The sequence below is a fragment of the Morchella importuna genome (assembly GCF_003444635.1).
Source record: "Morchella importuna strain M04M26 chromosome Unknown Morimp01GS022, whole genome shotgun sequence".
Classification (NCBI taxonomy): domain Eukaryota; kingdom Fungi; phylum Ascomycota; class Pezizomycetes; order Pezizales; family Morchellaceae; genus Morchella; species Morchella importuna.
Genome location: NW_025763419.1, coordinates 538,675 through 560,685, shown reverse-complemented (window position 1 = coordinate 560,685; position 22,011 = coordinate 538,675). Strand labels below are relative to the sequence as shown.

The window sequence follows — 22,011 nt, the reverse complement described above, 5'->3', positions numbered from 1 at the left end:
TTTTCATCTCTGTCCGGTCGTGGCCAAGGCAGCGATGAAAACAAACAAAAGAGATTTCGATATATGGAAGAGCTTTGGCAAAACGTACTACATGTATATATTAAATTGGCTTATCAAATTCACTTCACAAAAAAAATAAAGAGCAAAAAGTACTGCAACTGGGGACTTAATCCAGTTACTACTCCCACCCCTGGCTTGAACCCCGGACCCTTGGCGTCCTGAGAACAAACACTCGGTGTCTGGCCTGACGAGCAGTCTAACCACTAGACCACTCGCCCATGGTGGATGCTGCGCTGGAAGTGATACTTGAGCCTTGGCAGTGTGCCAAGATGGGGCAGAACCCCTAACCCTTCGATATCAATACATTCATGGAACGGTGTCATTTTAGACTACAACGTTTTCTCCTTCTTTCTATATTCTACTACCAATCAAACAATCTCTTTACACCAGTCGAAGGCATGAGCGGGTATTTATCAGGTGCTAAACAAAATAATACGTAAATTCAAAATAGCGGAGATACATCCATTCATTCATTCAAACTAAACAGAAATCACAAACACAAAATCTCAATCCCAATATCTACGCAATCCAAGTCTCAACCGCCCTCTTCGCAACAATCTTCCCTCCCTTAATCACAATCCTGCCATACCCGGGCTCCACAAACAATTCATGAACCCCCATGTCCCTACTCCGCTGACCCACAATCACCAGGTCCGCCTTATCGCCCACTGAGATCGCCATTCGATCATCGTCCTTGTACTGATTCTGCATGATACCAATTGCTTCTTTAGCGCGGGTGGTGATACATTCCTACCGCAACACCATTAGCATACATACATACTACCCACACGGGGGAAAGAGTGGAACTTACCAAGAGCACCCTACAATCCGCCTGACTTCCACCCTGATACACAGTTCCCAACCACGCCGCCATCCCCAACGGATCCACACCACCCATCGGCGTAAACGCATTCCCGACATTGCCCACACCCAGCGCAACATCAAAATCATAGTTCCTAATCCAGTCAATCACCGGTAGCGTGCCTCTCTCTGTCGCACCACCACCCGTAGCAGGCCCGTCCGTGGGGCCGCGGCCCATGAAATACAGATCGACCGCCGGAACACCGACAAAGTGGATAGGCAGGTTGTCGGTCGATATGAGCTCGTGGAGCTGGCGTAGCTCGTAGGGCGGGAAGAGGGAGAGGCGGGTGCAGTGGCCGAGTGTGATGCGCAGATGGGAGGGCATGCTGGTAGACCAGGAGCGGGATTTGAGTGTGTGGATGAGGTGGTATATAAGGGGTTCATTACGGAGGGAGAGGTTATGGTCGAGGTGGAGGTCGAGATGCTTTTTGTTGAGCATGGCTGGGGGGATATTTGTTAGATTTGGGTATAAATAAAGATGAGGGTCGGTGTTATTACCAATATCAATGATCCAGTCGATGTTTTTCTTTGCCAGCGCAACTGTCGTTTCTACATACGGCGTACTTCCAATCGCATCCACGCCTTCTCTCTCGCACGCTTCGAAAAACAGCTTCCGCATGGCCACGCCATTGTCTTCGCCGATGAACACGGCTTCCTGTGCAAAAACTACTCAAATTCAGCCCCGAAACACCCAATATTTAAAAGCAATATTATATGAAAGGAAGTACAAACCTGCAATCTGAATGTCACAGATACCCCTACCCTCATCCCCAAACTCCTTCTTTAGTTTCAATCCCGCCTCCAAGCACTTCAACCCCACCATCTCATCCACCTCGACATGGCACCTCATGCTCGTCACGCCAACCTGGACATTCTCCATAATGAGCCGTCGTCCCCGCTCTATCAAGTCCTCCTCTATGTACTCCTGCCTAGAGAAATTTGTCAATTCCAGCGCCTCGCAGAAAGATCCGCAGACCATAGGTGGCCCGCGGTGGATGAGGTATGGATTGTCGAGGTGGATGTGGGGCTGGCAGAAGGAAGGTAGAACGGTCCCGTGGTTGCCATTGATATTGGTAGCATAGGGGACGTGGGCAGGGGGTGGTGGGGTGGGGTAGATGGCGCTGATGAGGCCGTTCTCAATGGTAATTGTGTATGGCGTATTGAGGTCGTCCCAGATAAAGTGGACGTTGTGAATCACGAGAGGAGGGGAATCAATTTCCATTTGTGAGTGTTGGGTTTTGGTTTTTTTGTTAGATCTTCCAGTCTCGTCGTTTCTTGAGAACTAAGAATTATGGTTTTTGAAATTTTCTCAATGCAAATGATAATTGTAGCTAACGGATGATACTGTAGTATTTTCTCAATTGATGCTTTTTTCTCGGCCATTGGGTTCAACTTTTATATCAAGATAATTCTATACTCGCTGTCAGTGTCTTGTATGAGATGAGTAGAAGTTCAACGATTACCTCCTTCAACATTCTTCAACATTCGATATTCTTCAACTTTTAACGACCTCCTCGTCATATTACAGAAGCTGAGTAGAATATCATTGTCTAGAATACTACCGGAGGCCAAGATTCCCCCGACACCCGGTGCGGAAATCATGTCGTGATTTGGGATTTTTTGTACTTGCCTTAGCTACATGTAGTGAAAATATCATATCCAGACACATGCACAAGGAGAGGTGTTACACAAGACAGTAACTAAACCACCCCCCTGTCCAATAGTAGCCGCAGCAACACAGGAAATCACTCGTCGCTTACTGACAAATCGGTTAAGTAATAATTAGTGTTGCATGCCAAACCATTAGTTGGCCCGACCGTTTGCGAAATGTTACAAATCTCGAGGAACCCGCGGTGCAATTAGATGTACATTTCTGCGCGAAATGCGATCATATCCTTCCCGTCGAAAAGCACTGTTGAAATTGTCGTGTGTGCGTAGGTGCTGTCTTTGCAGTAACATGCACCACTAGAGGCGGGACATCCGAGTAGCGGTAGAAGCTTCTCTGCTCAGAAAGGGGGGCTGAGGATGGATCTGCCAGCCGGAAAAAGAGCCTCACTCTAGATCTGCGCCAATTCGTTTTTATTTGGAAACTTCCTATTTTGATACTCCAGTTCGTGTAACGTCAGGTCCACATCCTGGGGGCGATCATTGAGGCACGACCAATCAGATAACTCGGCGCTAAGTGGCTAGAACCCTGAGGTTATCAGGCGATACCCTCCTTCTCTCCCTCTCTCCCCCCACCCCCACCCCACCCCATCCAACCCCAAATCCGTGGTACCCGTCGATGAGAGCGGGCACAAGCCACGTTAAAACTAATGATCTGGCCTGGCTAGTATACGGCTTTCAGCCTCGCTGCAACACTTTAAATCAACTTCACACACCGGACATTTTATTTCCAGAACTCTCGAAAGTCAATCAAGGTCTCGTACCTGAAAGAAAGTACCTTTATTGCCCTCGGTTTATTAATGTAAACGACGAAAGACCTTATTTCTCCATGGATATCCGTATTCTACTACTAACTGTCAGGCCAGGTATTTAGGGCAATGTTATGTATATCTCATATAAGAAATCCACAAGATGAGGTTGCCTTATCTAAGCGTGTCTGTGTTAATTTAATCCAGGCTTCCCAGCTAGGGCGTTAAATTGCTCTTTCCAATCCAGTCTGACGGTTCGTGGGGTACTACTGCGAGAGTTGAGATTGCCAAAGGCAACTCTTTCTGATATGAGCCCTCCCAAAATGGTGGTAGAGATCTTCTAAAGCTTTAGAACCTGAGACCTTTCAAGTCCCTATTAGGGTCTCCTCTCAAAGTTGATATAACGATCTTAGCTATATTTATGTATCGTTACCAATGGATTGTTTCACTAACCTTTTTCACCCCGCTCTGCCCACTCTTCTTAGAGCCTTCTCCAATCATTAGCTCCCCAGGCCCTAGCAGATGATAGGCAGTCTTGTAAGGACAAGAGCGCTAATCCGGAGTCTGAATCCGAGGAGAGTGGCTCCCAATATCTATCTCGGGAGTCTAATCCCAAGGTCTGGGTCTCTGGGGCGATCGTACTTGAGGTGAGATCTCCTACTCACCCCGAGTTGCGCTATTATCCGAGATCTATGTGATCTTCCTATTATTAGCATCATATTTGCTCAGGAAAATCTACCACAGGAGAACTTCGGAGGTATCAAAAATGCCCGTGAAATTGCCCAACATTGAATACTTTGCTATCCAGCCCAAAAGATTATTCATGCCCGTCAGCAGTGTGGCCCACGAGAACGGCGAGGTTTGAGAATATCCTTGAGGTACCTCGTCCTCATTGACCTCTGCCCCCGGGGCCCTCGAGGTCCGGCACGCTGTCCGTCCTAGAGGCAAGGGCACAAGGCCGCCCGCCTTTGTAGGCCATCAGGTATATATATTCTCATCTACTGGTACAAGATTAGAAACTCGTGGCCTCTAGAGGTTAGATACATATATAGTCTATATTTGCCTCAATATCTCAAACAACTCAACTATTTCTCCTCACTTAAGTAGAGTAACAGTTAAACCTATTAGATACGTTCCCTAGTCGTTCTAAATTACTCATGGTTCATGATACATCGCGAGATCCGGCGATAGCCTCATTTCCAGGATCCGGGCCAGGCCTCAAAACTTCAATACCTAGTATAGCATATCCCTCCGGTTTTCTTGGAATACATAGAAACCCTGCGCTTGGAGTCTACCTTCTTAAATTGGCAATCTTTTGGATTTTTATTGCTATTCCCGTGAAACCTTGATCGGATGGAGATCGTTGGCACCTACTCACATACCTATGTATTTATAAGACGAACCTCACTTCTGGCTAAATAAAAGAGCATTTTATGATAATTGTGAATTTTAGGCTTACATACATGTAAGCATGCAAGTAGTTTGATCATTACTTCCCATAAGGCATCGCCTTCCTGCGCTTTTCGCAAAAACAAATGATTCAAGGCCCACTGACCACCGTTCCCCACGAGAATAACAATAATATACTTTCGAATCCCTCTTTTTCATTTGGGATCTTTCAGATCTCCAGATCACCAGACAGACTCCCATGCTCCATTATCTTCCACCGCCAATTTTGGGTGTTTCTGCGAGCAGCAGGAAGACTTTTGTGTATTGATAATTCCCCACTGTTCTGTATAACCTGCTTCGCCGGTGAACTTAGGCGGTGGTGACCTTTTAAGTCGACCTCGTTCTAAGAATTTGTGGAGAGGATGATCTAGTTCCTTAGGGGACGTTAAAGGCAGACCGCACTCGCATTGGATGCTCCCACTGGCTCCTCTACATAGGCATGCCCCCTCCTCTGTTCTACACCCACAATCAATATGGCATAATAATTTCGAGCTATCAACTGCTTCCACCATCTTGTTGGGCCCAGTTTTCCATAACTCAAGCACCTTACTGAGATCCACTACTTCCTCTCCCCCCAACTTCGAATAGGCCTTAGCATTTCGATATTCCCTCCGTATTGACTCTATCCACTCTTTTTTTAAGCAATCGGGAGATTTCCCTCTCATTGGGTGATCCTTATTCGCTCTTTTCTGCGACTGCTCCATATTTATCTTGCTCGGTCTCTGGCCCATTTCGCAATCCCACTCTGCAGCGGAAACTTTTGTCCGAGTGTACCAATCACTTTCAAAACCCGAGAGATCAATAGGAGAGATTGTGTCTGTTAGCAGGCTACCAGGGTTTCTAGAAAGATCGTGAATATCCTTCTTCAAATCTTGCCCCGAAATTACCTGACTTTTTCCATCAGGTATTACATGTAGTCTCGAACCTGCTTGATCCGCCAAATCCATTACCATATGGGTCCTCTCCCGTTGAATATAATAGAAGCCGTCAAATCCAAAAGATAGGTATATTGAACTATCTCTGATACCGGGATGGCTTATCAATGGAACTGCATTCTGCGAACTTGGCCATCTTTTCTTGGGATAACCTCGCAATCCTTCACAATCGAGCCCTATAGACCCGGATTCAATATAAAACTCTTCCATCTCAGAGCCTGCAATAGCTAAAAGCTTTGCAGAGAGTGCTCCGCCGAGATTATCGGGTTTATTGACATGTTGATGTTTGATTTTAAATCCCGGGTTCCGCTTGACAAAATTATCGTGGTAGTACAGAGCAACATCTCGAATTGCCAGAGGGAATTCTCTTTGAGGAGATCTATCACTCACCGTAAAATCTCCTTCCCATAAGCACTGCGGGCGATTTTGTGATGAAGCTTTAACAGGGGAAAGAATACTTTCGATGTCTGCGTTCGAGGTTCTGATAACCACCGATGCGGGCTTCAAATTACTCCCGGCTGAGAAGGTCTCCACAATTTGCAGAGCCTTGAGGATACCTACCAACAAACCACGTTCTTTCCGGTAGTAATTAAGCTCTGTGCCCAACATATCAGATTTGCTTACCCCGCAGAAGGAGTTGAAGACAGATCCAGTCTTAAAAAATATTCCGCATCCAATGTTTTCTGTATTTTCGTTGTGATGATCTTCCACGCTGACAATAACCTCGTTCTGATTATTAACTGGGATTTCGTGGTTTCTATGCCGAGAAAGTACTTTGGCCAATCTAAAAGAAAGTTCTTTCCTCTTATCCAATCTTGTCTCAAATAATAAGTGCGGATGTTTGACCATGAAATCCATGCCAATCAAGCAAATTGGATTAGGAAGACTTAAGAGTGTGTGGGTCAAATCCAGGATTAAGGCACCGTCAAGGTGATATTTACGTGCCTCGTCTTTCCCATGCCTGAGCACAAAGCCAAAGTTTACTTTGGCACTGTAACCAGATAATTCTCCCCCCAACTTTTGATATTTTTTCTCGCAGCCTTGTTTCTGTAGAGAACATTTGGTCTCCTTGACATTCAATCTATCAATTTCTCCAAGAAGACCTCCAATTTCAATTGGAATAATAGTTGTCGGAATCTCTGGGCAAAAGCAAAAGCGAATTTCCGTGCCATTTAGAGGCAATTGGCTCTTGGTGAACGGACTTGAGTAAGAGAGATTGTCTAAATTTTCAACGTCGCGGGGAGATAAAAACATCCCCAAACATTTATAGCCGCGGAATGCGAGGGACTTGAGCGGCAGAATGACCTCGGTCTTGTCTATATCGCCAGACGTTGATGGAGAAACGATCTTTTGTATAAAAAAATCCATATCAGCTTTTCTATTGTTACGTTGGTGAATTCGGCTTCCCATCTAAACAACCGAAAATGTGAAAGACCATTAGTTTAGATCCCTAACTAAGTGATAAAAGCGATGGAATCGTAGTTTACCAACACAGTCAAGTCTTATTTTTGGTTCTGACAGGCTCTCTTGATACTTGCCAGAAACTACGCAAACTGTATAGTAAGGAGACAGATCACAGGTGAGGTGTCTAATGATGGAATGAAGATAAAGAAGTCGATGGCCGGTCGTTGGGTGAAGGAGAAAGAGAAGGGAAAATGGAAGGGAAACACGAAGATACTAATGAAGCGGGATACAGAACACGTAAAAAAAAAAAAAAAAAAAAAAAAAGAACTAGGAGTGGACAATACGTCTTCAAAGATGATAATGGCACGTGTTCTCTAGCTTACCTTGACCTCATACCACGCGGAGAATTAAATCCCCGAAAGACAGTTTTATTACTCGCCATTTAAATTTGCTTGCATATAATCAGAAGTACCTACATACATATCACTAGACCTAACGTTTGATTTCCAAATCATCAGTGTCATTCATTCGCAAACCGTGATCTATTTCAATCTGCCCGATTCAGAACGTAAGTTCTAATGGTTGTGAAAAGTCGCCCCCGTTGCAACGCTTATTTACGACCTTTTACTGAACACCTTAATATCCATGCTTTCTTTCAGCTACTGATGATATGCACCCAGATCCTCAGAGCCCCAAACTTAATACTGTTAATGGCATGAAAACCCAAGACAAGAGCCCCAGCCAGAGCGCATTGCAGCGAAACCTGCACTCTGGGTTCCGACGTCCTGAATCGCCTGAGAAATCGATTGGGATTTATATATGTACTTAGTACTTTACGTCCAAGTACGAGCTTAGACCAAGCTGTATCCCATGCACGTGTCGCCGAAATGTGGGGTTCGCGATGAGCCGCGGCCGGGCCCAAGCGATCTACAGCACTTTCCTGACCTGGGGTCGTAAGAATAATAATAACCGGTAACCTGGCCAATATTACAATGGCTACCTCTATCTCCTCTCATATACCCCCCACGAGAAACACAAGAAAAAAGATGCCTACCAACTTAGAAACCGCGCGCTCAAGCTCAAGCCTCGATACATGGCAAATCGGTAGTCTCCTCTACGACGACGGGCACCGCGAAGCCCGTGCCAGAATTGCGGCGATACTAGAGAAGGAACCGCTTTGTATCAAGTCTAAAAGGTACTTAGAAGTTATAACAGCTCCCCTGAAGCTCGGGATACAGTCGTTGATTGGCATTTGTAGACCGTTCCTCAACACCTCTCAGCTCCTGCACCTCTCGCTCAAAATATCCAAGCGCCTCCTAGTGCTCCGCGACATCCACTCCTGGACCCCGCAAGAGTTTTTAATCGCCTGCCTCCTCCAAGATGAAGGGCTCGTCATATCGCTCCACAATGCTGCCTTCACTCCCGTGATCCTCGCACAGGGCTCTGACGAGCAGCAGGCGCAATGGATTCCCAGATGCCAGAGCCTCGAGGTTGTTGGCTGCTACGCGCAGACCGAGCTGTCGCATGGGAACAATGTGCAGGGCCTCCAAACAACCGCACAGTATGACCCTGCAACAAAGGAATTTGTCATCGACTCTCCAGGGGTGGAAAGCACAAAGTGGTGGATGGGCGGGCTCGGGATTCTGGTGAGATATCGGTCACTCGGTGTCTTTTACTGGCTGGAGAAAAACTAACGATATGATCATTGCAGGCAAATCATGCCGCAGTTATAGCTCAGCTGGAGTTACCCGATCCCGAAAGCCCGGGCGGATATAAATCATACGGGACACACCTATTCATTGTTCCGATTCGGTCACCTACAACCCACAAGCCCCTCCCGGGAATCACCGTCGGTCTCATCGGGCCAAAAGCATTCGGCGGGTTTGGCATGACTGATAATGGTTATGTCCGCTTCGATGCTGTCCGCATTCCTCTCGAGAATATGCTAAACCGCTACTCGAAAGTGACCCCGGCGGGCGAATACATCCCCGCAAAGCACTCCAAGCTCTCCTATGGGTCCATGGTCGCCCTGCGTGCACAAATCCCACTAAGTGTATCCTGGTTGCAAGCACGCGCCGTCACAATCGCAATCCGGTACTGCGTGCACCGGCGGCAATTTTCAGATGGCACGACGGAGCAGGAGCGGCAGGTCATATCGTATGCCTCCGTCCAGCACCGGCTGTATCCACTACTTGCGCAAGCGTATGCAAACATCATTGCAAGTAGAGAGTTGTTTGAATTGTACTATGAAATGAATGAGGCTATCGTGAAGCGTGGCGATGTTAGCATGCTGGCGGAGATGCATAGTCTCTCCACAGCCATAAAGTGTAAAGTCAGCTCCGAGTCTTCACGCGGTATTGAGGAGGCCCGTCTATGTCTCGGTGGGCATGGGTTCAGTTACATGTCTGGAATTGGACCTCTGTTTGCCAATGCTGTTCCCTCGCAAACTTACGAAGGTATGCCCAACCCGAAATCTTCAATCCGAGTGATAGCTGATGATTCAAACATCAGGTGACAATTACCTCATTGCACAACAAACTGCCCGCGCCCTGCTCAAACATGCAGCAAAGCTACGGATCGATAGCAATTATAGTCTTCCGTCTAGCAGCCAATACCTACGTAGTACCCTATTACCACCTATAACTTTCACGCTCCTCCGCGCCGCCGCAACCACAAAACAGGACTGGTTTACACCCTCCGTCCAAATTGCAGCACTCGAGCATCGCGCTGCCTTCCTAGTTCTCGATCTCGGCCTCAAGGTTGCCAGCGGTGAAAAAGACTGGTCCAGCTACAGCTGGGACTGCCGGCGCGTGACCGACGCCCACGCTGACGTCTTCATCACCTCCGCCTTCCAACGGGCCGTGTCCTCACTACCCTCCTCAGCCGAGAAAACGGCAATAACCCTCCTCGCAGATATCAATGCACTCTCCCGGCTCGTCTCAGGGTTGTCAGAGCTGCTGGAGAGCGGGTTTGTGGACTCTGCACAGAGCAGGCTGCTACGTTCTGCACTTGACGATGCCGTGACGGCACGCATGGACGTTGGCACTGCCGTTGCCTTGAGCGATGCGTTTGCGTTCACGCGGTTTGATATGAGCGGGAGTGTGTTGGGGCAGGATAGGGGCGATGTATATGAAGAGATGTGGAAGGATGTGCAGGGGACGGGTAGTGATGAGGAGTACAGGATGGGGGCGCTGGAGATTGTCAACCACCACCGACAACAAGGGAAATGGGATGGTCACAAGCCCGCGGCGAAGCTGTAAAATCTCTCGATTCCCTTTGCTTTCCTGGGACGAGACGAACGGTTTTTGATATGGGAGTCTGTGCACTGCTGAAGGACCCTGGTTTGGTGTTCAGCTGGTTTCGTCGCTGTCCCACGAATCGTTAATAATTGGAGTATACAGTTAGTTGGGTTATATGTATCTCGCACGTTATTAGTAGTTTATTTGTATGAGTCTATGTAGTTAAGAATGCAATACATATCTAGTTAGTTATGGTCCAATATAGCAGCGCTCACGGCTCTTAGTAGATTAGTTACATCTTAAGTTGTTGGTTATTAGCCCCCCCCAATCGGCCGGCCGGCAGTTAACGACCCAGGAGAAGCTCTGATACCCGCAACGTACGCACGGTGCCTGAGCTGCGTACATAGTCTGCCTAGAGTATTCCATCTGCCTGACTGCGTACTTATGTACCGTCGTTCACGGGGTATTGGCGGATACTGGGTGATGGCGAACAGGGCAAAAAAGAGACAGCCAAGCCAACTTTTACCTGCAATTCGCCAATACCCAGTATCCACCAATACCCCGTGAACGACAGTAGCTACATCTAAATATCATATCATTGTCACATCGGCATCGCATTTGGCCAGCAGACACAAATACTCTAACATCCTGCCTGCCCTCCCGTCCCGGCCGGAAGAATTCTGCGAAGGACGGAGTTTCACCTCACCGCTGGGCTTACTGTATTACATGTAATTACATAGTTACACCAATCTGTACCACCATGTACCATGAAAGGAGATTCCTACTCCTCTACACCGGCCGGCCAGATGCGAGACCTCCCCTCGATCACGGCATCAATATCTCCGTTGTCTCACGCGGAACTGCGATACCGTCTGCCTAAATATGTGCCTAGGTAGATGGACGCGTACTATCTAATCTACTCTACATAGGCACATCTAGAGTTGAAGAAGAAGCGAAATGGGATAAGGAGGGCAGTTAATTGGGATTGTCTACATCTACATGTAGTAAGTACAGTACAGTAGGTTATGTAACTGTAGCAGAGGTATGTATGCATTGTCACTGCGCTGCTCGTATCGTAGAGTAACGTAGGCTGGCTGTCACACAATACTCGCTTGAATGTCGCTTATGTGCGTGAAGACAGGCAGGTTTTTTTATTGTCACGCACATCCGTTATGTAGGGGAGAAAGAAGGGCTGGTGTGGCTGGCTGGATGGGGGATTGGGGGTAGGGAACGTGAATTGTAAATCCCCCCATCCCCGTGTGGGGGCCACCAGGTAATTGCAACTACATGCCAAATTCTACAACTACATACATGTATGTACCAAGTTTTTTTGAGTATTTATTCCTATTAACACATGCACATGCTAGAACAAAGGAAACGAAGTATGTAGCTTGAGCTGAAGCTATGTACGATTGTTGTGAAAAAGTATTTATGTATAGTTTAGAAGTTACCGGTCCATTTCCAATCCTATGCATCCACCCATCCTGTAATCTAAATAAAAAAGAATAGAAAACCAAATAACCAAATTCAAAGAGAGAAAGAAACGAAAGAAGAAATGTAAAAATGAAAGAAGGAAAAAAAAGGACAAATGAAAGAATCTCATGTTCACTCCGCGGCCCAGTCCGCGTAAGTACGTTTCATCTAAACTTGTCTCTTCTTGATGTTTAGCCACAGGTCCTTGTGGAAGGACACACCGCCAGCAACGACGTATGTACTCGGCTTCTCCTTGTTAACGAGCTCCGGGGTAAAAAGACGGAAAAACTGCAAGCGACAGTAACCTCATTAGCATAAATCCCCCAAATAATGCGTGTGTCCGTGTATTAAGCGCATAATGTAGTGGGTAAGGGGGGTGTAGGGATTAACGCTTAGCTTACCTGCACAGGCGCCTTATGGAGCTCCATCAACGCAATATTCTTCCCCAAGCAGACGCGGGTGCCGAATCCCCATGTGAAGTCGTACTTATCCATTTCCTGTGCCTTCTTCGGGTCCTCGAGCCATCTCTCGGGCCTGAAAATCTCGGAGTCCTCGCCGTATACGGTCTTGTCTCTCTGCGAAATCCACGGGTTCTCAGTAACCTCGAAACCGGCTGGCACGTGCTTTCCATAAAGGTTGAGACCACCCTGGGATACGACTCTGGGGAAGATGTTTGGTGCGGCAGGGGTCATCCTCATGGCCTCACGGAGACAGGCGCAATAGTAGGGTAGGTGCTCGAGGACTTCGTCGTATTTTGGGACAGGTGAAAGCAGGCCAGCGGCGTCCTTCTCGGAAATCTCGGCGATGAGCTTCTCGAGGCAGCGGGGGTTGCTGAGGAGGTCGACCATGAGGGCTTGGACGGAAGTTGCGGTGGTGTCAGAGCCAGCGAGGAGCACAAGGAGGGTCTCGGCTTTGATGTCTTCAATGGGCATTGGGCTACCATCGTTGTTCTTTGCAGCGAGGAAGCTATGGAGTGTCAGTGGATTGTGGTGATGATGGTGGTGTGGGGCAGGAGACTTACTTCTGGAGGAGATCCTTGTACTCAACCTTGTGGTCAGGGTCGTTGTTATTCTTGATACGCTCTTCGAGGAGATTGTCACGGAAGGTCATGATGTTTCCGATACCGGTGTTGTCACCGGGCTTGGGAATCATGTAGGCATCTGCTACCCAGGTCTCTTTGATCCATTTTGTGAACGGGTGGAGACGACACAGGAAACCGAATGCAGGAAGACCATCGTGGAAGGACTGGATGAGACCGTCGATATCAATACCCTTAGTAACGAAACCAAGAGACTTTCCAAAGGCAACTTCAGAAATAACGTCGTATGCAAAGTAGCTACAAACCAAGTCAATAAACAAGCTCAACAAACAAGTCAAGGGTCACATTAAATCAAACAGGACTAGGTGGACGAGACATACGTAACCCAAGGAGCAAAGTCAAACTTCTTCCCTGTCTTGACAAAGTCGTTCTCCAGCTTGTCGGTCCACTCGACGATGCGGGCATCAATGAGACCTTCCATGGGCTTAACTGCAGTCATGCTATACTATTCCCGGGTTAGAAGTGATTCACGTCATATTTTATTTTATTTTTTCTTTAATGACTATTCTGAACACTTTCGGATCACTTACCGGTTGCGCAATTCTCTTTCTCGCAGCAGCATGGACCTCATGAGGTTGGATGTTGAAGACGCTAGGGGTTTTTCCAAAGGACCCTGTTACGTAGTGATCGGCCTTGTCTGCCCTTCGGTGATAGATCTCAGGAAGCATCTTGGGGTCGCTGACGAGTAACATCGTGGGTGTGATTCTGATAACGGGGCCTAGCGGGAAAAAGAATTATGAATATTACGCCCAACCCTCCTTTGGACAACGGGGGAACGGTTTTTCCTCACCATATTTCTTATGCAGATCATATTCCTTAAGATATTCCACACCAAGAAGATTCCAGTAGACAATCCAGAGTCTAGAGAAACTGGCAATAAAGGGGCCAGGGAATTGTGATAGAGGGTGAAAGTATCGGGAAGTAATAATGCTCTTTGCAATGGAAAGAATGATGATCACCACAACACTGGTAAACACCCCCTCCTTAGTGGAATATAACATGCTCAACGGAGAGCTCGCCATTATTCACCGTTTTTCCAAAATAATGACTGATATAATGCGCGAGGGATTAAAGCAAGGGTTCTTCTGATGGTGAAACTCTGCAGGAAAAAGAATGGGAAATAGCAACAACGACCCCGGATTTAAACAGGAGAAGGAGTGAGGAGGTCCGAGATCTTATTTCTCCTAAGAACTGGGCGGGGAAAGTTCTAATACTTATAGCTATACCGTACCCTAACAATCTCGGATTGGTAATGGGGGTTGTAGATAGGTACCTCTAGGTAGACTGAAATGTGGGCTACCTACCTACTACTCTCTCCCTACTGCTACTACGATCGATATGCTGCAACCTTTGCTTTACTGCAAGTAGTTTCCCCAGCCCGATTTGAAACCAGCGAATTATCTGTAACCGAATCCACTGTCCTTCAGCACTTAGTGCCTGACAAGCCATGGCCTAAGTCGTGCCTCTCAAGTGAGAGTGCAAGACGTTACAGCTCCGAGATCCGGACATTAAGAACTGCGCTTTTATGGTGGGCTATCCTGGTTTCCGTTTCTCAAGCAGCACGGTCATGGCCTTTGCCAACTCGCTCTAGGTAAAGAGTGTGGTGCTATACAAGCTACAGACTTGTGCAGCTAAAATAACTACACTTGTAGATCGAGACATAGGACTCAGGAGTAACTAGTCGCCTTGCTATAAGGAAACCTCGATGTAAGGGAATATGTAATCTTGTTGTGAGGAGATATTTAGGCATCTCATCCATCTGTCATATATTCCTTTTTGTCTTCCCCCGAGATTCTGGTGGATGTGAGGAGAGATGGGAAGTAAAATTATTGTCCGGGTTATGCACGCTCCTTATAGAAAGGTGTGATTCTGTCGACTGGCGAACAAAAAGTGCAGACTCGAATGTGCTGCCAGTTCGCTCGGACCTCTTATGTAGAGAAACTCCAATCCCTGAGCCCCCGTGGTGGGACTGACGTACTCAAAATTACTACGAAATGGAAAACTGAATTCAAATGTTATGTAAAAGGATCCTCAACTAATCTAGCGCGTCTAGATGTCGGATATGGCCTGCATTGCCTATCCCAGTCGGGTAATGGTATTTGCCAAGGCCATGCTCATAACTGTACGAGTTTCGAAAAAGGGAAAACCCAGGGGAAATTTATTAGGAGGAGTGTGAGCAAATTCCAAGCATCGAGAAGCATGCCTTCTCACAGGTGGGCGGGACACCTTGAGAGTGCCCAGATTTCGGAATCTCCGTTTAAATACCCACTCGGAAAAAACTTTAATATATTGACTCCCGGTTGTGTTAACCCGTGGTAAACACGGGGAGTCGGGAGTTTGTGAGGCCTATAAGTTGAAATGCTTGTCTATAATACTGAATGATAGACATTCACTCAAACATGCATACTGCCAATTAACTACCAAATCAATGGTTCGTCCGAAAGATAAAAACCCAACCGAGCTTCCTCGGCTATCAATGAAGATTCGATTCGATTCGAGAATTACAGTACCTACAGCTAACGGAGCACCATCAACCGAAGATGGTAGGTACTCCCCGCAGTAAACACCGAGAACATCTGAATAGACCCTTTGCGCTGATGGATCCGGGGTCTTTTTTGACAGACTTAGCATTAATTAGCCAAGGAATTATAGATCCAGCCTTACATTTGACTCCCAGAGAGTTGGTAAATCGCCTAATTAGACTTCCACTCCTTCTATTCTTTGTAGAATGACCAAATGATGACCTTTTTTAAGAGGATTCTTTCATGATAAAATTCAGATGTAACTACACCTTCTATCAAATTCTCAATGATTTAGCTAAGGTGTTGGTGGTAGAAGAAAATTATTTACTTTGGGGTTGAATTTCCTCTCTCACCAAAAGGTGGATAATGCTGATCGGTGGCAAGCAACATCTGGCTCTATTTCTTATCTTCGAAAATCAACGAAAATCCATATAACGCTAAGAGACAAGGAAGCTGGATGCATCCAGCGCAAAGGGTCTAATATCGGGCCTTCGTTTTTTAATTAGCGCGTAAGTCCAGCGTGACGTGTCACGTTCAATCCTTGCGGGGTCGTTCAAAAACGGGTCGATCCGCTCCCGTTAGATCCTAGTGTGCGCCAAACGAGCAAAAAACCCAGTCTAGAGGAAACACCCCTTTTTCTCTAGCAAATTTGCCAGGTTAAGATGTTTTGGAGGAGATGTTCCTTCTTCTCCTCAGAGCGATGCCCGAATTTTTGGCGTACATGAGACAAGATTATTTAGGGCTTCGGATCTTTCGCTTCCTATGATGCACTTGTCATTATGTGAAAATACAGAGTAGAACATATCAGATACTTGAGCTTGGGCTTGGGCTTACAATTGAATCTCCGAAGCTCTGTAAGCCCTGACAGCATGTTGATAAGCACTAGAAATCCGCCAGATCCGCCAGATCCAGAGACCGAAGAAGCTGTCTTCGTATTAGATCCAATTGTCGATTATAATCGCATCTGGAGTCCATATGACGCCTTTCCTTTTCCCTCCGGAGATTATTAGTTGTGCGAATCGCCATCTCTCGAGTTGGACAACGGGACTCGACCGTACCTATCATTGCGTGACTAGATCTTGAACGCGCCCGCAAGACAATCACCAACTATCACACGTTGTATGAAGTACTCCAAAACCATTGGCAAACCCTCATTTTCTAGCAAGACAGGAGGTTATATCGCCCGATGTTAATTGCTAGACTAAGTGCGTCTTTAAGTAATTCGCACTCCGGTCTGCTTCCGATTTGGAACAAACACCGTGCGTGCCAAACACTTACATCTGATTACCTAGCAGGAAGGAAGTTCGTGGGAGGTTAACTCTACAGGTTAGGATCTAGATCTTATGTTACTTGTGTCTGCAAGGCGTTGCGGCACCACCGCCGATTGACAGCGGTTCGGAGCGGGCGTTTGTCATGTGTGCTCTCAGGGAAACTAGAGAGAGAGAGGATCACTAATTCACAACGCCTCCTACTCTTATCATGACATCAATTGCGACTCCAAAAAGTCATTTGCAGAAAATTTGTTTCTGACGTTGTTTGCCAACAACAAGCAACAAGACAAGATACAACAAAAACATTAGAGTTTCTCGGGAAACCTTTATTTTTTTTGCGGGGGTGAATCCAGAGGTTATAGTCGATCTTTTAGACGCCAAGTGAACAAGCTTCTTTTCTCTAGCTAGCTCTCCAATTATCTGTCGACGCGACGCGCTCGCTTCCCCTCTAGCTAGCTCGTCTAGATCTGTTGGGCGTGTAAAGTTGACCCTTTTGAATTATCGTCCGATAAATGATGTTGTGAGCAGATTGATATGTCGATCACCGAGAACTGGGGATGGGTTATCTGATGAGATTGTTTCGGCGTAGTTAACTAGGCCTATCACAACACACACCGCATCTGTGTCTGCACAGGCCAGTAAACCATATATCTGCCCTCTCCTATGTAGGTATGTGCGGCCATAGTTATCTAGATCTATGATTAGAAATTCGCAACACCATATTACGACACCTGAACATCGGGGATTCAACTCGAGAGAAAAAACGCATTCTTCGAGGTCCGTAGAAAAAGAAAAGAGAACTAACAATCAAGAGTCCGAGAGCCTGCCGCCCCGACATATGGCGGCTTTGTGGATGATCTTTATTTTCCACCCTAACCACCAACAGCCAGTCATGCACTCTAGCTGCAGCAAGCTTGAGCAGTAGAGCCAGTGATTTTGTTGATCTCTCCATCAAATCAACCCCCCCAGTCTTCGGCAAACTCTAGCACGTGCTGTCCCATTGCTTTGCGAGCTTCTGTTTTGATGATATCCTCCGGGGAAGACATCTACCGGGGGTGGGGGGGGTTGACTGTCGTCTAGATCTAGCATTGTTAATAAGGGGGAGTGCAGTGAGTTAAGTGCAAGGATAGCTATAGGATAGTTACTGCGGTAGTTATTCTAACAGCGTGGGGCAGACGACACTCGTAGATGGACTGGAATTCGTTTTTTCTAAATCAGAATCGGACACGGGGGGAGAGCCAAGACCATATTCAATCTTCCGATGAGACGGCCGAGGAGGAGGGAGGGGGTGATGCTCTTCCTCGAAGTTGAACCTGCATCATGCTTATGCAGGTGCAAGGCAGGCGGAAGAAAGTTCTTCAGGACCCAGAATAGTTGTCACACTGCCTGTTAACGAAGTGTAGGCACAAGCCAGGACCATCCCTGGGGCAACCTAGAAGTTGTTATTCCCAATGCCCAACGGCTGAAGAATACTGGTGTCAAGGAAAACACAAATCTGGGGTTACGGGCTGTCCCTCTCATAAGGTACCCAAAGTATTCAATTGGTCCTATTGCCTGAGCATAGAGGAGGAAGGATAGGGGTCCATCAAGGCGTTTCCTCTCCTTGCATTGCATAATTATAGCTATAGAAGTAAAGAGCGCGATACTTGTAAACGTCGGATACTCAGGTTATGAAACCTAGATAGAAGGAAAGAAATCCATCTCGTTTTCTTTTATTTATTTTTTGCCTTGACTTGCGTAACCAACTAATCCCCGAGGAAGAAATGAAATATTCTCCTTTGTGTTTGACTTTGGCAACCTAGGCTATGCAATGTCTGGCTGAACGGATAGATGGACGTTGCCTATTTGCTTGCTTGACTATTCTCAAACAGCTTGAACACATACTATTCTATAAACCGGAACACGGGTCTACCAGGTACATGCCCTCATACTTGCACGTACGGAAATTTCATCATGATTCAAATATAGCAAGTCTGCCTAAGCATGTACTAAGTCCGTATCTACTCTACCATCGTGAAATCCTCGGTTCCTAGGATACCACGCGAGGAAGTGAGGCAATGACCGAGATAGCTAGCGCAATTGCACAAATTTAAACTTCACGGAGAGCAATCAAGACCAGTCTCGTCTCTAGAACTAACAACAAGCAACATAGAGTCGAGCACCTGCGGTAGCCCCGTCGTCGTTACTCGGTGGGGGGTTTCGCGTGACAGGAAGGAGTTTAGGATCGGCCCTCACGAATCAAAACGTACTGGTTGCAGGTTGGGATACTTGAAGCGAGTGTTTTTTTTCGAACGCCGGGGAAGGGGGAGGTGGAGAGGTGTGTGGGTATGCATGCGTGCATGTACATACGTGTGTGAGTGAGCGAGTGAGCGAGCGAGTGAGGAGTGTGGGTGTGTGGTTTACGAACACCGGACGGGCATAGTGTGGGCACGGGTAAATATTACGGCACGATCTGCTTTTGCAAACCATGGTAGACGAAAAGAGACAAGCACGGCTGCCAAAATTTGGGTGCGTATCTCCTCGCAAAACCTGATACACAGGGAGAAAAAAAGAGTGGCAAGGCATTTCAGGGCAGGCCAGACCAGGCAGATACTTAATTAAGAGAACTGAAAGGCTGGGAATTAGAATAAAGAAAAAATAAAGAATGATATACATAATGTTATTGAATTAGTTAGTTGCAAAACAATGTTAGTTCGAAATATGGGTAAGGCAGGTTAGTACTCCAGGTAGGTATGGGACAAGACATGTCCAGGCTAGGGGACTACCTACAATAGACGCCTGTCTATCAATTCGGCGTGTGTGTGGGGGGGGGGGGGGGGGGGGTGGACTCGAGGGCCGCCGGGAAAGAGTCGAGGGTCCCAAAATTGCATACATATAGAATCTCCCCTCCATGTAGGAACAAGATCAAACGAGCTAGATAGCGCAGACACATTTTTCTTCAAGAGCCCCGGCAGCCCCAACCTCATCCAAGAGAAAGGGTATTAGAAAAAGCAGGCAGCCCGGCAGTTAAGTCAAGTCAAGCACAGCCAATCTCTAGAATTCAAGTGTGTGGATACCACCCAGTGCTGGCTTGAAATATATTCCAAAGAAAGAGAGGATCTAGGAGGCATCGACAACACCATCAGCGTGCATTGCATCCAACCAACCAGCCAGTCAGCCAGCAATCCAGAGAGAGAGAGACAGTAATCAACAATTGAGATCGGTGCCTGAGATATCACATATTTTAGACATCAAGATGACAAACGAAGCTGAGGTTGTCGACTTCAACTACAGTAGTGAATCGAAAGGGCCAATAGTCAATACAGTATGCACAATATTTATGGTTCTCACTGCCATTGTGATTGGGCTACGCCTGTTTTCGAGATTATGGGTTGTTCGTGCCATGGGACTGGATGATAGTAAGCTTCACCTTTGATTTTTTCTACGTGCCAAAAATCCTTACAAAAAATCTCCGAACATTCAATATCATATCTATCCAACACAAGAATTAAAGCTAACTAATGTTTTTACAGTTCTTATTTGCTTTGCCGCAGTGAGTTCTCTCCCACCACACAAAAGACCCGTGCTCTTTAAAGATGTCAATGACTGATAAACCCACCTCCAGTTATGTTCCTGGGGCTTCTCAATATGCGTCATCCTCACTGTCAACAAAGGCCTAGGAAAGCACTTCACCGCCGTCCCCGTTGAGAATCTGCCCTCATACACTAGAGTAAGCTCCCCTAAAACTCCCCCTCCCCCAAAAGAAATCGCTACTAACGCCACCCACAGCGAGTCTGGGCCTCCTCCATGTTCTACAACTCCTGTCTCGGCTTCATCAAGACCTCCGCGCTGGCGCTCTACCTGCGCCTTACACCCTCGCTGACGTTCCGCCGGATTGCCATCTTCATGATGTTCATCGTGGCCTCGCAGGCGACCTCCAACGTCTGCGCCTGCATCTTCCAATGCACACCCATCAAGTTCCTGTGGGACCGCACGCTTCCCGGCGGCCGCTGCATCAACATCAACGCCTTCTACCTCGCCAACGCCGCGCTCAACATCTTTACCGACTTCCTCACCTACGCACTCCCCATGCCCATGCTGTGGAAGTTGCAGCTGCCGAAGCGCCAGAAGATTGGTTTGATCACTATCCTGGGGTTGGGTGGATTGTGAGTATACCTGGAGATAGATATATGGTTTTTTTTTTCCTCCGGAGGTGGCGGTGGCTAACAAGCTTTTTCTGCTCAGTGCCTGCATCTCGTCCATCATCCGCATCACATACGTCGCCCCCATGCTAACAGACGCCGACCCCAGCTGGGTGATCGCCGAGCCCATGTACTGGTCCGTGATTGAGATCAACATCGGTATCCTCGCGGCCTCCATCCCGTCGTTCAAGATCCTCGTCAAGGAGTACTTCCCACGCATGCTGGGCAGCGGGTACAGCGGGCACGACCAGAGCGGCGGAATCAGCGGCGCCGTCAACGCACGGTACAAGAAGGGATACAGCGAGCACTCGTACTCGATGGACCGCATGAAGAACGGGGCGATGAACACCACTGTGACTGGGGGACACACGCAGCTGGGGTCAATGAGTGGAAGTCAGGAGCATATCATTATTCCGGATGGAATGATTGTGAGGACGACGGCGGTGGTGGTGGATGAGAGTCATAGTACGCATAGTGGGGTGGATAAGGATCTGGAAAGTCAGGTGTCGAAGTCGTCGAAGTCGTCGTCGTAGTTGGGTTGGTTGCGGAGGAATGCAGAGGGGGGATTGATGGCGGGGATTACGCTTCTCCTCCTTCTTGCTGGCTGGGTTTTGGGTTGTGGATTGTGTGGGATTTTGGGGTTTTCTTTGGGTTGTTTGATTATTTCATTTGTTTGGATGTAACTCTATTTTTTATGTTTATTTTAACAGGATCGGTTTTTTTATCTTTCTTTTGTCTCCTCTTTCTTTTTTATACACATAAACTAACTATTGATGGTGATATTGGGGTTTACGATTATCACTGATATTGGATTGATTGGATTGGGTTGCCGGTGGGGGGATTTCTTTTGTTTCTTTTCCTTTTTTTTCCTTTTCTTTCAGCCAGCCTTTCTATACTATTTATGAGAGCGCAGCAAACCACTTGCTGCCCAGATTAATGTTTCCAACGCTCTTAACTTGACCACTTCACTATACATTATTCGACTACCAATTCATCCTTCCTCTATACATACCTCCCCATCTTCCTTGATCTGATCTCTATCTACCCAATGTGATCACCATCTTCCTTGATCTGATCTCTATCTACACTACGTGATCACCATC

The 22,011-nt window shown here is 47.1% G+C and overlaps 5 protein-coding genes across 5 annotated transcripts; 2 read left to right on the top strand and 3 right to left on the bottom strand.

Moving 5' to 3' along the window:
• Nucleotides 1-579: 579 nt before the first annotated feature.
• Nucleotides 580-2,143, bottom strand: LAJ45_07169 (uncharacterized protein; the record flags this gene model as incomplete). The annotated part of the gene is made up of 4 exons (XM_046116728.1): nucleotides 580-810; nucleotides 872-1,362; nucleotides 1,420-1,587; nucleotides 1,654-2,143. The coding sequence occupies 4 exons, from the start codon at nucleotides 2,141-2,143 to the stop codon at nucleotides 580-582; spliced, it is 1,380 nt and encodes a 459-aa protein (XP_045970130.1).
• A 2,823-nt stretch (nucleotides 2,144-4,966) lies between these two features.
• On the bottom strand, nucleotides 4,967-7,087 carry LAJ45_07168 (uncharacterized protein; the record flags this gene model as incomplete). Its single annotated transcript, XM_046116727.1, has 1 exon — nucleotides 4,967-7,087. The coding sequence occupies one exon, from the start codon at nucleotides 7,085-7,087 to the stop codon at nucleotides 4,967-4,969; it is 2,121 nt and encodes a 706-aa protein (XP_045970129.1).
• A 1,082-nt stretch (nucleotides 7,088-8,169) lies between these two features.
• Nucleotides 8,170-10,383, top strand: LAJ45_07167 (uncharacterized protein; the record flags this gene model as incomplete). The annotated part of the gene is made up of 4 exons (XM_046116726.1): nucleotides 8,170-8,318; nucleotides 8,382-8,769; nucleotides 8,835-9,579; nucleotides 9,635-10,383. 4 exons carry the CDS (start codon nucleotides 8,170-8,172, stop codon nucleotides 10,381-10,383), a joined length of 2,031 nt encoding a protein of 676 aa, XP_045970128.1.
• Nucleotides 10,384-12,003: 1,620 nt separating this feature from the next.
• Nucleotides 12,004-13,956, bottom strand: LAJ45_07166 (uncharacterized protein; the record flags this gene model as incomplete). The annotated part of the gene is made up of 6 exons (XM_046116725.1): nucleotides 12,004-12,123; nucleotides 12,237-12,801; nucleotides 12,857-13,171; nucleotides 13,255-13,379; nucleotides 13,465-13,652; nucleotides 13,725-13,956. 6 exons carry the CDS (start codon nucleotides 13,954-13,956, stop codon nucleotides 12,004-12,006), a joined length of 1,545 nt encoding a protein of 514 aa, XP_045970127.1.
• Nucleotides 13,957-19,962: 6,006 nt separating this feature from the next.
• Nucleotides 19,963-21,441, top strand: LAJ45_07165 (uncharacterized protein; the record flags this gene model as incomplete). The annotated part of the gene is made up of 5 exons (XM_046116724.1): nucleotides 19,963-20,125; nucleotides 20,240-20,259; nucleotides 20,332-20,436; nucleotides 20,496-20,872; nucleotides 20,952-21,441. The coding sequence occupies 5 exons, from the start codon at nucleotides 19,963-19,965 to the stop codon at nucleotides 21,439-21,441; spliced, it is 1,155 nt and encodes a 384-aa protein (XP_045970126.1).
• Between the last annotated feature and the right edge of the window lie 570 nt (nucleotides 21,442-22,011).